Genomic DNA, 14,840 nt, shown 5'->3' with positions numbered 1-14,840 from the left:
TCCTTTCTTTTTAGGAAGTTGTTTTCTTACGTACTTCATTGTTTATTCGTTCTACTTTGTACCAACAGAAATGAGATCTTGAAGAATTCACGCAGCATCCAAAATTTCTTGAATGTTGTATGAAGTTTGAATGTGTTGCAGACTGATTTATGTTTTGTTATCCTCTCTTTCACACCCATTCAGAGATGGAGCAGAAGCTGGCGGAGGAGCGAGCAGCCAAACTGCGGCTGGAGAACAGAATACTGGAGCTGGAGAAGCACAGCAGCATGATGGACTGTGACTATAAACAGGCTCTGCAGAAACTGGACGAGCTGCGCAGACACAAGGACCGCCTCACCGAGGAGGTGACTGATTTTATATTATGGCCTGTGCAGGAGAACAGCGATGTGTGTGTTTAGATATTAAATGCCACCAACAGAAACAAATCTTCCGCTTATTTACCACACACTGTCAAGTCTGAGCTGTACAGAAATACTTTAGTAATTCAGTAGAAGTTTATAAAAACAGGAAGCTCAGACAAAACACTAACAAAAGCAAATTCCACATTATAAACAATGAAATCACATCCAGTCCTAATTTATCTGCCCCTCTGTTCCTTTCAGGTGAAGAACCTGACGCTGAAGATCGAGCAGGAAACCCAGAAGCGTAACCTGACTCAGAACGACCTGAAGGCCCAAAACCAACAACTCAGCTCTCTGCGAACGTCCGAGAAGCAGCTCAGACAGGAAATGAATCACCTGCTGGACATCAAACGCAGCTTGGAGAAACAGAACCAAGAGCTGCGCAAGTCAGTTTACACTTTATTTGACTCTTTTTCCAGCACTCATATCTACTCTAGGCTTCAAATTTTGACATGAAGAAGATGAGGAGTAATGGAAACTAACTTTTGATTTTTGTCTACAGAGAAAGACAAGACACAGACGGACAAATGAAGGAATTACAAGATCAGTTAGAGGCCGAACAGTATTTCTCTGTGAGTCTATGCTCTGCTCTGTAATAGACTGTAGATATGAAATGACTAAGCTCAGTACATCATTACAGACGGTTGACCCGTTTCCTGTGTTTTCCAGACGCTGTATAAGACACAGGTTCGTGAACTTAAGGAGGAGTGTGAGGAGAGGAACAAACTCTACAAAGACGTGCAGCAGTCCCTGCAGGATCAACAGGAAGAGAGGTGCTTTGACTGTTTAAAAATAATATTTCAAACATCAAAATAAGGAATTAGGGGTCAGTTAATTTACATGTGTGAATGAAACATTATTACGCGTTTGTGGGCGATTATTGCTCAACCCCTCATGTTGTTTTCTTCTTTTTCTCAGGGATTCTTTGGCAGCTCAGCTTGAGATCACCCTGACTAAGGCTGACTCAGAGCAGCTGGCGCGCTCTATTGCAGAGGAGCAGTACTCGGACCTGGAGAAGGAGAAAATAATGAAGGAGCTGGAGCTGAAGGAGATGATGGCCCGCCACCGTCAGGAACTGGCTGAGAAGGACATCACCATCAGTTCGGTGAGTGGCGAAGTACATTTTTGTGTTCAGGTGTACATGACAGGTAGAAGTGGCAGATAATACCCACAGTTGCTCATAATATAGTGATTATGATGTTTTTTTCTTGTGGCTTACAGCTGGAGGAAGCCAACAGGACCTTGACCAGCGATGTCGCCAATCTGGCCAATGAGAAGGAGGAGCTGAATAATAAACTGAAGGAGGCAGTAGAGGGTAATTCAAATGCTTGAAATTTAAACACACAGTTTTATCAAAAGCAAAATATTGTTGCCAGAGTTGACATTTATGATTTTCTTTGTTTTTTTGTCTTTTTCAGAAACAGAGAAGTCCAAGGATTGGGAGCAGCATATCAACCAGATGAAGCAGACATTTGATAAGCAGCTGCAGTCAGAGAGGACACTGAAAACTCAGGTATGTGTTTATAAAAGTGACAACTACCACAAACAAATGCTTAATTAACAAGAACAGTTAATAAAGATCAAACCATCTGGATCTGGGTCCATCTACAGGCCGTCAATAAGCTGGCAGAGATCATGAACAGGAAGGTGGATCGCGGTGGAGGCAGTCGCCGCGGTAACGACACAGACATACGGCGAAAGGATAAGGAGAACAGGAAGCTGCAAGCGGAGCTCAGGTCGGAGAAGGAGAAGCTCAACAGCACCATCATCAAATACCAGAGAGAGATCAACGAAATGCAGGCGGTCAGTAGAACAGTCGCACGCTGTTTGATCTTCATTTAAACAGCGTTCTCTGACTTTCATTATTTCTGATGGCTGCTCGCACCCACTGAAATCTCTCTGTAATTAGGGGCTAAAAATGCTATAAAATTCTTGCTCAGCTTGAGTCGGTAAACTGTTTTAAAGACGCAGTTAAAATATCTCTTATGTCATCTGCACAAACGAGCCAGATTATGGACGAGCATGTGCAACATCTTCCCACACTCTCCAGTGTATTTGACTGGACTTGTTTGCCTGCTGTTTCTAATTTGTAGCAATTGGCAGATGAGAGCCAGATGCGTATCGAGCTGCAGATGGCTCTGGACAGTAAGGACAGCGACATCGAACAGCTGAGGAACCTCCTGCAGTCGCTCAGCGTGCAATCCATGGACTCCGCCAGCGTCAGCAGCGGGCCGGAGTTTGACGCCGATGATGCGTACGCAGGTAAGAACTCAACCATCGAGTGAAACTGTCTCAGATGTCTTAGCCAACTTCACATTTACAGAACAGACTTCCTGTCTTTTAGGCTTTGACAGAAATGTGTATTTTACATGACAGTAAATATTTTTAAGTTATTGAATTCAGTTCATCTTTATTGTCATCATACTTTCATACAACAAAAAATAGTCTTGGCATTCAAAAACAGTGCAACTTAAGTATAAAATAAACTTAACAGCTACCCTGTATTTTAATTGGATCGAAAATGAATCTCTCTCTCCCGCACAGAAATGAGGCTCGAGGGGTGGCTCTCCCTCCCTGTAAGAAACAACACCAAGAAGTTCGGATGGGAGAAAAAGGTAAAGAGAGCGAAACTGATGTGATGCTGTTTATAATGTCTCCTTACAACATGTTTCCTTACCGTGTCTGTTCTGTCTGCTGTAGTATGTTGTAGTGAGCAGCAAAAAGATTCTCTTCTACAACAGCGAGCAAGACAGAGAGCAGTCCATTCCCTACATGGTGCTTGATATAGAGTGAGTACAACCTGATTAATACCTGAAGCAGCATTTGTTGTTGAGCTGAGATGCAGCATTACGTATTAGTACAGATGAATTGTTGTGATGATTTTTTTTTCTCAACACAGCAAACTCTTCCATGTGAGGCCTGTCACTCAAACGGATGTGTACCGAGCTGACTCCAAAGAGATTCCCAGGATATTCCAGGTCTGTCTCAGCACCGCTTTTCTGTTATTGAACTTCTGAATTGTTGTGTGATGTCTTAAATTTGAATTTCTTGATGGTATAAATAGTTTGTGATTTCACTTTAAAAACCCTCATCTTCTATCAACGCTCCAGATTCTTTATGCCAATGAAGGCGAGAGCAAAAAGGAGCCAGAGTTTCCTGTGGAGCCGCTGGCCATCGGGGAGAAGTCTAGCTACATCTGCCATAAAGGACACGAGTTCATCCACACGCTGTATCACTTCCCCACCAACTGTGAGGCGTGCACCAAGCCGCTGTGGAACATGTTCAAGCCGCCGCCGGCTCTGGAGTGTCGGCGCTGCCACATCAAGTGCCACAAGGACCATATGGACAAGAAGGAGGAGATCATCGCTCCCTGTAAAGGTAAAAGGCTTGTTTAGTCAATGCATGACTTCACCGGGGGGACTGTTTGAGTGCAGTTTAAGGCTTAAGTGTCTTTAAAAGACTTTTTTTTTGTAAATACGAGTGTTGACAATCTTCTCCCACACCTCCAGTGAACTACGACGTGTCTACAGCCAAGAACCTGCTGCTGCTGGCCGCGTCCCAGGAGGAGCAGCAGAAGTGGGTCAGCCGACTGGTCAAGAAGATTCCCAAGAAGCCTCCGCCGCCAGAGCACTTTGCGCGCTCCTCGCCACGCGCCTCCATGAAGGTCCAGCCCAGCCAATCTATGAGGAGACCCAGTCGACAGCTCCCCACCAGCAAGAGCAGGTAGCAAAGCAGACAGGTTACATCTCCAAAAAAAAAAAAACCCAACTGCCTCACTTTTTAAATAATTGACGCTCTTAAGATGATTTCTGTTTAATACTGGGTTGTCCATGAGGTCTCCAGTGAGGAAAATAATGGGTTGTGAGTTCACTGTTGAGAAAGCAGCCTGGTTGTTGGCACAGTGTATGGAGCCAGTGCTGGCTTGTGTAAGAGGTCTGTGCTTGTTTGCTGACAGCTGACCTGAAATGATGTAATGTGACACGATCAAATGCACAATTATTTATCATGATTACTGTTGTTATTCCTGGATTCCTATGATGATGAGATGTGTCCCATGGTCTAAATGTTGTTTCCAAAGCTTTTCCTCTCTGACAGGACAGAACATGAAAGTACTTTGACCTGCAGTGCATCCAGAATTACCACATTTAACAAAAGCAGTGTTGATGTTTGTAGACACTAGCCTAGGCGACAACTAATCGTGTTAAATTGTGTTGTTTTTTTGTGCTTTGAGTTTCTCTTGTAAGGGAGTATAAAGACTGTCCTTACATCTGGAATTCACTGCAGCTTTGGTGTGAGGTGTTTTTGTGAGAATGTCATATGCGTGATAAGCCTGCAGAACATTTTTTTTTCATTTTCCTCTCTGGTCACGTTGTGTCTCACAACGTGCCTCGTGTAACACCACAGAACTAAAGAGTTCTGTATCCAGTCATTCACCTGATACACTCCCAGTTAATTTATATGTGTGAGACCTGTTTGTTTATAATTGTTACCTGGCCATCAAACTTAATCTCCCCTTTCAGATTGATGGACTTTGGTCTTCAGGACTGGCACTGGGCGTTGGATGATATCGATGATGATTGTTCCTCTATTCATTTCTGATGACCTCATATGGTAACACTGTGTGCAGTGTGTGCTGTGCAATGTAATGGTTTCTGTGGCAGTGCTGCACCATTTTTAAAAGACCTTTTTTGAAAAATGAGGGTTTTTCAAAAGAGAAATACACCCCAGAGACCAAATTTGTGCACTGATGAAAGACATCTGATATGTTGATATTTCTAAAGAGGCACAGGATTAAAAGGTGCTGTTTTTCTGGTCACATCATCCTGTTGACTACTTTAAAAATGTCTCACCCATGGTGACCTGGCGTCCTCTGACCTCAGCCCTCGCAGGTCAAATGGCTTCAAAATCAGGCGAGAAGAATCCAACAGTGGACTCTGGTACAAATGACGACTTCTCCGATCTTGTGCTTCCTTTGCCCAGACTGTTCCCTGTGAACGACTGAAGTCCTGAATGTGTGTATGTCGGTTTAAGACCAAAAAGTGTGTTCTTGCACTGAATGCGGGGACACAGTCCTGGTTGTTAGTTTGTGGTGGCGGACAATGCGCACATATGTTGGACCTGATGCATGCGCTTGTTTGGGGTTCTTGAATTTGGTTGCTCACCTTTATATCTAGGTTCACTTCACCACAGGGTGTTTGAAATGGAAACAGACACGTGGATCATTGTCCTCTTGGTTAAAATGGGACTTATTCACTATTATATAATATTTTTTTTTATTATATCACGTTGTTCTCTTGCAAGTCACAACCTCTTCTTTGTTTTTAAATTCTGTTCTTTTATCCTTTTTTCCCAATAAAATAAGAAAAGGTAATACAAAATGTAAAATTTTCTCTATATCTGTGATTTTAGCCCATCACAGATATATTCTGCATATATTTTGACCAATAAGTAAGTAAGTAATAAGTAAAAAATTGCAGTATACAGAGATATGTTTGCAGTAATTAAGAAACAGTAGTTTGTCCAACAGAGGGCACTAGAAAAATTACTCACTACATATCTAGGTCACAATTCTTTGAAAAACAAATAAATTTAATGAATGTTTGTATATTAACACATTTATCTGCCTTTTATTTAATGTTTTTAGGCCAGATGTCAGTATTGGCCTCAACATTCCATCTATTTAACATCTTGGAGGGAAAAAAAACTTTTACCTTTTACTGAACTGTTTTCAGTGAACACATCAGATTCTGCGCACTACTCCCATTGGTATCTACAAAAAACAGGATTCCTTGGTATTATTTCAACCATAAAGTCTTACTGGCAGGTGTGTAGAGTTGTGACTGAATCCAAAGAATCCCGGGACTCTTTGGTTGGTGTGATTTAAATCGTTTGATGACACGATCTACAGAATAAGCCTTTCAACCCTCTGCTGAGACTAACCTTGCATCTGTTTGTCTCTCTCCCTCTAGTTAACCTTGCTTTGGGAGTGTGGTGCATCTTGAAGGTGGCAGAGTGTGTTTCATCCTAAATCGAAGACTATATATGAAGCTCCGTTTGCAGATCGGCACACTGAACTCCACTCCACTCTTCCACAACCCCACCCTGTCCTGCTTCAGCCCGTGAGAGTTACAAAAAGTCTGTTTTTCCTCTTTTGTTCAAGTTCTTTCCCAGCCACTTGAAGCGGTAACGACGATCAAACTCACCTCAACACCTGTGATCTTTTCAGCAAGCTGGACGGCTTGTGAGCATATTAGCTGAAGAAGTCTTCTCTCGAGCCCTCGACTAGAGCAATTATGTGTCTCTGAGGGGGCCGGAGTAGCTCGTTCAGCTCCCACAGAACAGAAGAGAGCTCTTATAAAGCCCTACCAGGGCCGGCAAGAAGGGGATACACTTACCTCACCACTTCTCACCAGGACACTGTCTGATTGAAGGACCCAGCAAGAAAACGCTCAACTCCTCATCATCACCTTTGGGGATTCTTGTGGCCAAATGAATAAAAAGACGTTCTTGTGTTAAATGATTGTGAATAATATGAAGGGTTTAGCGGGGAACACTACACTCAGAAGACGGTAAATTCTGTAATTTGTTGGCTGGACACAACTGAGGCTGTTGAACTTTATCCCCGACACAGCATCTGTACTTACGCATATTCTTTCACATACTGATTGTAGCTTCTTGCTTCCCACGATTCTGCTTTCAGGTGCATGTCCACACGGGTCACAGAAACTTGAATAAGGTACTTAAGCAAGCGAGCTGTGACTTCTCGGAAAGTCAACAAAGCGGGGGGGGGGGAGCGGGGGGGATGGAGTGTCAGATTCCTCCAGGATTTGAGCAAATAATTCCTCGAATGCCTCTTATTCAGATTTCTGACTCAGGCACGCTCTGAATCATCGGCCTGCCGTTGTTTGACTACAGTTAACGTAAAGCGAACAGATTCCCACTCTGAATGGCAATAGATGAAGGGCCAGACATGAGATCCTCACAATCCCGTAATCTTACAAACCTGCACTGTCAGTTATGAGGGTTAATGTTTACTGAATTCAAGGGATGCACCGTTAAATGCTTTTCTGATCCGAGCTCGGCTCCTTTTTGTTGTTTTTGAATGTACATCTGGGCTTTACCAGAGACGACACACAGGCATTGTATTACTTGTATCCAAATATACTTGACTGAAGCTGAAGCCCCCCTTTTTATCACAAACTACTCTGAGTGAACTTGCATGTGTTTGCCTTTTTTAGGCCTCACACACTTGAATGCTGTCACCCCCGGGCCTCCAACCTATCAAGAAATGTAGTTTTTAAAAATCATTCAAATGAGGGGAATTTACCAATAAGAAGCAGAAAACAATGAAGGTATGCAGTCATATCCAAATCAACATACTGAGCAGCACTATTCCATTGAAAGTTTTTCTAAAAGTGTTTGTCCTGATATTTTTGTATTAAAAGTAACCAAACTCTGAGTTTGGGCACATTGTTGTGTGTATGTGGCTTATATAGCAGATGGAGAGTAACTGTGTGTATGTGTCTGTGTGTGTATGTATGTGTGTGTGTGTGTGTGTGCGTGTGTGTACCGAGTGCTCTCCTTTAACCAAGAAGCATGTTTTATACATATAAATATACACAGTATATATTTTACATGCCATACAGCGCACATTATATTATTTATACAGCTGTGTCCACTTTGTATTTAAGGGCTCTACATCCAGATTGCATGTTTGCTACCAAACTGCTCTATAATAATTACCACTTCAACAATAAAGACATGGATGTGCCTTTTGGTTTTGGATTATTATTTTTTTTGTCTTTTAATTAACGTGGAAGTGATGATGTCACAGAGGTTGCATGAGAACTTTTTTCGGTGAGTGTTAAATGTTGCACACTGGAATGAACACACTGTAAGAAGCTAAAATGTTTGGTTTATTAAAATAGTTCAGAAAAGAACTTTACATGTATAAAATTCAAAAATACAGTATTTATGCTAAGTGTGAAGATCTCAGATGTACTTGGCTTGTGCTGTCCTACTACCTGAAGACACCACACATACAGTATAGTAAATATTTATTCACTGGTGTGTCATAAAAAGTAACGATTTAATACTGAGGTAAAAACAATATAAAAAAAAGCACATTTTGCGGGTCAGTATTATAAATGCTCCTTACATAACCGCTGTTCCCCCATCAGTTTTGTTTTCCAGTCCTGGCTGTGTCCAGAGTAACCAGGTAAACTCTCAGGTGAACAGAACTGGAGGACTGAATGAACTGCAGCTTCACACGACAGCCAATCAGGATCCAACTTTGAAGCTTTCAGTCGTCTTTCTTCGAGCTGCTGCTGCGTCTCTGGTAGTAGAGCACCGTGAGCAGCACCCACAGGTTCAGCAGGGTCATGGTGATGAACCGCACCAGAACTGTACCAAAGGAAGATGATTTATTAGATTGGAGATAGCAGGTATTTCACAGGAAGTTGACGTGGATTCAGACACATTTAAGTAGAGCTGGTCTCTAATGATGAGTAGAGGATTTGCAAGTTATAAGAGACTGATGCAAATATCCCTCAGTGTGTCTGCCATTCTTAACACTACACTTCCTTCTTCTTCCACACTGCAGACTTACTTCCCCTTGAAGGAGAATTCTCTAAATGCCTTTTTTCTTCCAGCAACCATGTTTGTTTTCACCTGAGATTCTGAGAATGTAAGGATATCAATACTGATTGTGTATCTTATCTTTTATAGAAAAATATTTCCACTGGAGAAAGTGTTGCTAAACAAAGAAGCTGTTACAGCAGGTTTTGTTCCTGCACGTCTACTGCATTCTTCCCCTTGAAGGAGGATGTAAATGCCATAAAAAAAAAAGCTTATTTTCCCAAAGAATTTGGAGAGCGTAATCATCACGTTTTATCATTTACATTGGCGGTGTCCTTTGGCTGACTGAGCCCACAGGAGCTGCATGTTTAGACAAATTTTTCCCTCCTCCTGCTTTCTAGGATTCCTCCTAATGACACACAAAGACCACAAAAACTCCTTTAGTCATGTAAAACTATGATGCTAGATATTTACAAGACAAATCTTTTTAAAAAGGGATCTCTCTAAAACGTTGACAGAAATCATTTTAAATTGTTATCCGTGTTACTACACATCCCAGTCATTTGTGATTCAGTCTGACTTACCCTGCATGTCTCCGGTTGTCACTGTGGTGGTGTAAATCCGTGCTGAAACAAAGAGCAAGCCGAGTTAATGACATCCACATTATCCAAGAGAGCATCTAATATTTAATTAATGAGGTGTTGAATTGGTAATTTATTCAATTAGGAGCCAAGTAAATAATAAAATACATATTCATGAACTGAAACATTACAGTAAGTGTACTTCAGGGAGGAGAGGGGAAAAGTCTCATATTGGTTAAGCTTTTCTGAATTCATTAATAATTAGACACAATTTAGACAGATAGATGAAGACAATATTGATGTTTATTTGAAGAGTGGAGACTGTTGTTGATACATACATATTCATTGTATCACAGATCAAGACCACACCAGGGAATCTATAAGACTTAATTAACTTGAACCTAATGAGTCATTTTCTACAGATTGCACACAATTATACAATTAATGTGCTACTTATTGTGGGGTCCAAGCATTGTTAATTATTATTAATTATTACTATCATTGGTTTCAGTGACCAGAGGCTGTTCAAGCCTGCCAATAATAAAATTTCTTGTCATTAAATAATCAAATATAAAGACTAAAGGCAGCTATTCCTTTTCTAAAGTATCAGTATTCACCTTCCAAAAAGAAAGAAACAAAGCTGCAGCATCGACTATAAAGTTGCCACTTTTGAAATTAAAGGAGTACTCTAGTGATTAAGTTCTGCATTTACATATTGGGGGAGCTTGTGAGAGACAGAATTAAAAAAAGAATGGTCAAAATCGAAGCAGCAGAGGTTGAGATATCCTGACTTTTGATCCCTAGTTTGAGTCCCCAAAGCCCTGGATCCTACACTTCCCATAATATAACTTGATAGCATCTTTAATTATATCCTCCCTGCCCACATCTGTCAAATTTCAAACAGTTTTCTTTCAGTTAAAAATGTACTCACCCATACATGTGTATGTAGCCATACCCCAGGAGAGGGCGCTAACCTGTCCAGCATCCTTAGACCTCCACAGGCACTGCAGTTGGGCAAACTTACTGCCTGCACTGATGAATGTGCACAGGCTCTGAGAAGAGAGTGGAGATCAGGCTGCATACAAATCAGGAGGGATTCTAAGCTGCTCTATATTGTATAAATTATATTCTAACATTATAATTCAGCTTAAGTTTTAAAGTTTCCGATACTCTCTGTAACCTGTAAAAACTTTTAAAAGTCAGTAGGAGTCTGGTGACACACAGGATCAGTGCTGTCACCTATTTATATGCAAAAATAACTTAAGATTCATTCATCTCATTAACCAAGAAGACCGTTTGGCATTTATAAGGTCTGGATAACTTCCTGATCAAATCTCCATCTCATTACTCCTGACTGATAGCATTCCTTTGCTTACTCTGTGACATACTGTGATGTTAAAAGAGATTTATTACCATAGCCAAATCTATGATCCACTTCTCCACAGTGAGGAGCCTCCAACCCCCGACGAACCTGAACACATCGCGTTAAGGCAATAAAGTGTGACATACAAAGGTATGAACAAAGGAGAGAAGAGAACACTGAATGAGCACTTTAACATGCAGGGGTATTTAACAGTGAAACTGTGCGGTGGAAGGATACACCAAGGTGTAGATGAGGCTGTGCCGCAGGTTGCCGGTGTAGTGAAGAACCAGGAGAAGAAGAATGACGTCTGAGGAAAAACGGCAGGTTATAACACGCACCACTTTAGGACAAATCACCAACGTGCTGCATGCTGCACAAGTTTTTACTGTCTCATTAACTCATCCAGAATCTGATCGTTCTGGTTCATACAGCTCAAACTCACTTTGGAGGACACATAACATATATCTCTTAGTGAAAATGTGACTATTGTTTCTGTCACTTACAGGCCACTTAGGGGTTGGAGATGTTCTGTTATTGCGGTTTCCAGCGGTTACAAATGGAGATCAATAAATGTCACAGAAGACTAAATGCACCTTTCAGTTCACACCCATGTCAAGTCATTTGTTTCAATGCTACACGATGAAACTACAGCATGTCTCACATGACATTAATTATTGCCCACATCAACCATGCGGATGATCTATTAATTTTCTGTCAAACCCCTGTGTATAATATTTAACCATGGGCGTACTTCAGTATGAGGCATTTAATCCTGAGTGTGTTTGAAAACGTAAACCAATTAAACATTCAGGCTCCAAAATGAGGTTTTACAGATAATTAGAAAAAAGTGACACACTTACTTAATAACGTCATGCTTTCGGGCCCCAAAATGAATTTAACTGTTTATTAAATTGACTCTTCACATACACACCTGTGCCGTACTCTGGTTGGTCATAAAAGTGTGGCAGTGTGGGAAATAAAGACGACTCACCTTGAGCGATGAGAATCGGATATTCCAGGTACGTTGGAGGAGGGTAGTCATAGTACATCTGGTACGTGACAAAAACAATGTACCTGTAAAGCAGATGGTGGCAGGTTTTACTATATTGTCTTGTAGTGTTCAGTATAAAAATCATAGAAAGAATTATCAACAGCAAATATGGCAAAAAGCGGGTGCTGAGAAAGGATGCCACTTATCAGCTACTCATGCTTTCCTAAAGCTCAGGCAGTACGACTAATATAGTTTAATGGACAAACTGTGGCAGTTGATAGCTCTTTATTGGGACCAGCGTGGCTAAATATGTTCAGCAAACATGGTGACATATCAGTGATCGCCCGACTCAAGAGAGTATGTTTGTGACTCAACAGTTGAGGATCCTGTTTGCCACGTTAACATGCATCAGTGTTTCTATGTCTCAGCAAGGTGATACCTGAGAAACTAATACAAGGTGAAGCTGCCTGAAACTATCAAAACAAAATTCAAGTTAAAGCTGCACGGGGAGCTATTTCACATATTGCTGCAGGTTGCAGATAGCTGGCAGAAGCAGCCCCTAAAATCCTGGAATTCAGTCTCATGTTCACCAACCAGGCTGATATGTGATGTTTTATACCGTTAAGAGAGGCTGGCTGGACAGAGTGGTGACTCACTACAGTTCAGGGGAAAGATGTGAATTTTACATCTTCAAGATAATGAATCTATGACTTTTATCAAGATATACAGTACCAGTCACAAGTTTGGACACGCTTTCTCATTCAAATGAATGGGGAGATGTGTCACTATGAGCACAATCTGACATAAATAACAAATTAAGTTTTCTGCATACAGATGCTTGAGCAGTTTTTATTTCCTAGGTGGGAAATTTAGTCCGAAAGCCAGAAAACTCAGCGACTGGTAGAGTAATCACATCAATAAAACAATATCAACATGCAGATAGAAATCAAGGCTTTTAACTGTACGGAGCAATAAAGTATTACTTATTGCACCTTTAAAATTTACTTGTGACACCAGAGATTCATTAGGGGGGACGAGGGAAGGTAGTTTTCTGGTTTGTGGCTCCTCTATGCAATTTAGGTTGATAAAATGAATTTATTACTACATAAACATCTCACCCGGTGCAGCTTTAAGGGTTGGCTATTTCACTGTAGCATGCACAGTGACAGTAGGCTATCACTCACCAGCACAGTAGAGACATTTAGGGCAGTACTGCCAGGCACAGAGGAAAGACAAGACACTGAGAAATTATACAGCCTTACAGACACAACACTGCTCAGACCCAAACTAAAAAAGGTTCCACATATATAAAAACCAACTATCCCTACAGCGAATACTTAGATGTAAGTTTGAGTAAGATTTATACAGAATATACCCGATTCAAAACATCCTCTTGCTTATTTAGTGTCAACTCTTTCTGTTTACTCGTTTACTGCACTGATTTTAGTCCCCTGCTTCACACAGATGTTAGGATAGACGGATCAAACTGAAGCCAAACTGCCCTGTCCTCAATAAATCAACCCAAATCCTTGCTGTGTAAACAGGACACAATTGTTTAGTGTTGTAAAGCCCTCACAGTAGGATTATTGTTTATTGGAAGCCAGCGTTTCAGTTGGTGGGCTTATAACTCAGTCAGGTTAAGCCTATACGATCCTGTGTGAATTACAGCCTCTTGTCTACATCGGTGGTTCTCTTTTTCACATCACGGACCCCTAAACTGACACAAATTAGACCACAGACCCCCATCTGATAAGATTTTTTGCTTTTAGATGTTTTATTTCAGAGAGTGTATGAAACCCATGACCAAAACAGTCATACATTCTGTCATTGTGTTACTTATAGATGGAATTATAGCGGAAAAAAATAATTTTCCTTTTTGCTGGGACCCTTGGAACCTGCTCAAGGGCCCCCTGGGGGTCCGCGTACCCCACTTTGAGAACCACTGGTCTACATGTCCTATATAACACAATCTAGAAAAAAAGGCTTTGATTCCTGTACTTCCACCAAATAATGACAATGTTTCTATTGCACTCCATATAATAATAATAATAATAATTCTATTCTTATTTTATTTTTAACGATATGTCATTATATACTATGTATATAATCATTGCAAATTTTTATCTATCTCACTACTCTCAGTTTATTAAATGCTACATATATAATTACTGCACAATGTATTAATAACCTCTACTATTTGGTACGTATCTAAGTATTGTATCTAAGTATTTCTTATCTTATCTATATGCGCTTAATATTTCCTTGATTGCAACCGCCAAAGGCTTAAATTTGAATGCCGAACTTTGCAGCAGATGTTGAGGATTAAGGAAATGTTTTAAATCGTGTTCAGAGAAATGTGCGTTTTTACTTATAACAAAGTTCACACTAAATTAGAGGAATTTTGAATGGAGTTTGGTTGTAAGGTTCACTTCACATTGTGATGTGGCTGATGAAAACAGGAAGACAACACTACACCTGGATTTAATCATTTTAAATCATGCACTGCGATAGCTCACATTGGTCCCTTTGCAATGCAGACAACTAACTTCAAATGACACACTTCATAGATCACAAAACGGCTTTTAACCTCCAAAACAGAATTTCTGCTAAAAAGAAAACAGAATTTAAAAAAATCACATACCCGATGAGCTCGAGGAGAAGGCTGTTGAGGCTGACTCCCGCCGCTGCTTTGGCTCGCATCAGTACAAAGATCTGCGGGAACTTCAGCACCATGCACATAAACAGAGTGCTGAAGTTAGCTATGTGCAACAAAGTATCCAACTGCATTGTGTAGAGATGGAAATACGACAAGTTCAGACTGTCAGAGTTCAGAAAGTTTGGTCAAAAAACTATCAGCAACCAGACGCTGATGTAGCACTGCCACCAGAGTCAATTTAACGGAAATCAGAAGGCGTTTCCGGTCTGAA

The 14,840-nt window shown here is 40.9% G+C and overlaps 2 protein-coding genes across 4 annotated transcripts in view; one reads left to right on the top strand and one right to left on the bottom strand.

Moving 5' to 3' along the window:
- rock2a (rho-associated, coiled-coil containing protein kinase 2a) overlaps nucleotides 1-8,178 on the top strand; it is a 34,894-nt gene extending 26,716 nt beyond the window's left edge. Inside the window, exons 18-33 of one of the 3 annotated variants that reach the window (XM_044374809.1) lie at nucleotides 184-344; nucleotides 603-787; nucleotides 904-973; nucleotides 1,071-1,174; nucleotides 1,320-1,506; nucleotides 1,623-1,716; nucleotides 1,820-1,914; nucleotides 2,013-2,204; nucleotides 2,495-2,663; nucleotides 2,946-3,016; nucleotides 3,102-3,190; nucleotides 3,301-3,379; nucleotides 3,512-3,779; nucleotides 3,911-4,124; nucleotides 5,282-5,413; nucleotides 6,371-8,178. In XM_044374809.1, coding sequence (XP_044230744.1) covers nucleotides 184-344; nucleotides 603-787; nucleotides 904-973; nucleotides 1,071-1,174; nucleotides 1,320-1,506; nucleotides 1,623-1,716; nucleotides 1,820-1,914; nucleotides 2,013-2,204; nucleotides 2,495-2,663; nucleotides 2,946-3,016; nucleotides 3,102-3,190; nucleotides 3,301-3,379; nucleotides 3,512-3,779; nucleotides 3,911-4,124; nucleotides 5,282-5,348 — 2,045 coding nt within the window. In that variant the 3' untranslated portion in view covers nucleotides 5,349-5,413; nucleotides 6,371-8,178. Of the gene's footprint in view, nucleotides 1-183; nucleotides 345-602; nucleotides 788-903; nucleotides 974-1,070; nucleotides 1,175-1,319; nucleotides 1,507-1,622; nucleotides 1,717-1,819; nucleotides 1,915-2,012; nucleotides 2,205-2,494; nucleotides 2,664-2,945; nucleotides 3,017-3,101; nucleotides 3,191-3,300; nucleotides 3,380-3,511; nucleotides 3,780-3,910; nucleotides 4,125-5,281; nucleotides 5,414-6,145; nucleotides 6,309-6,370 lie in introns of those variants that run through there. The other 2 variants (XM_044374810.1, XM_044374811.1) reach the window with 2 other exon arrangements.
- Nucleotides 8,179-8,299: 121 nt separating this feature from the next.
- slc66a3 (solute carrier family 66 member 3) lies at nucleotides 8,300-14,832 on the bottom strand. The gene is made up of 7 exons (XM_044374812.1): nucleotides 14,555-14,832; nucleotides 11,914-11,996; nucleotides 11,160-11,229; nucleotides 10,973-11,030; nucleotides 10,491-10,611; nucleotides 9,563-9,604; nucleotides 8,300-8,804 (listed from the first exon to the last, which is right to left on the bottom strand). Exons 1-7 carry the CDS (start codon nucleotides 14,698-14,700, stop codon nucleotides 8,704-8,706), a joined length of 621 nt encoding a protein of 206 aa, XP_044230747.1. The 5' UTR covers nucleotides 14,701-14,832; the 3' UTR covers nucleotides 8,300-8,703.
- Nucleotides 14,833-14,840: the final 8 nt, after the last annotated feature.

Source organism: Thunnus albacares, chromosome 15 (genome assembly GCF_914725855.1).
Source record: "Thunnus albacares chromosome 15, fThuAlb1.1, whole genome shotgun sequence".
NCBI lineage: Eukaryota > Metazoa > Chordata > Actinopteri > Scombriformes > Scombridae > Thunnus > Thunnus albacares.
The sequence above is the reverse complement of the archived record's forward strand: the minus strand, read 5'-3'. Positions and strand labels throughout refer to the sequence as shown.

What these genes read in the sequence shown, in the direction of transcription:
- slc66a3 (XM_044374812.1), bottom strand. Translation starts at nt 14,700, where the DNA reads ATGCAGTTGGATACTTTGTTGCACATAGCTAACTTCAGCACTCTGTTT. An exon ending in AGCCTCATCTACACCTTGGT is followed by an intron (nt 11,031 to 11,159) that starts GTATCCTTCCAC and finishes CGATGTGTTCAG; the next exon opens with GTTCGTCGGGGGTTGGAGGC. An exon ending in GGATCATAGATTTGGCTATG is followed by an intron (nt 10,612 to 10,972) that starts GTAATAAATCTC and finishes CTCTCTTCTCAG; the next exon opens with AGCCTGTGCACATTCATCAG.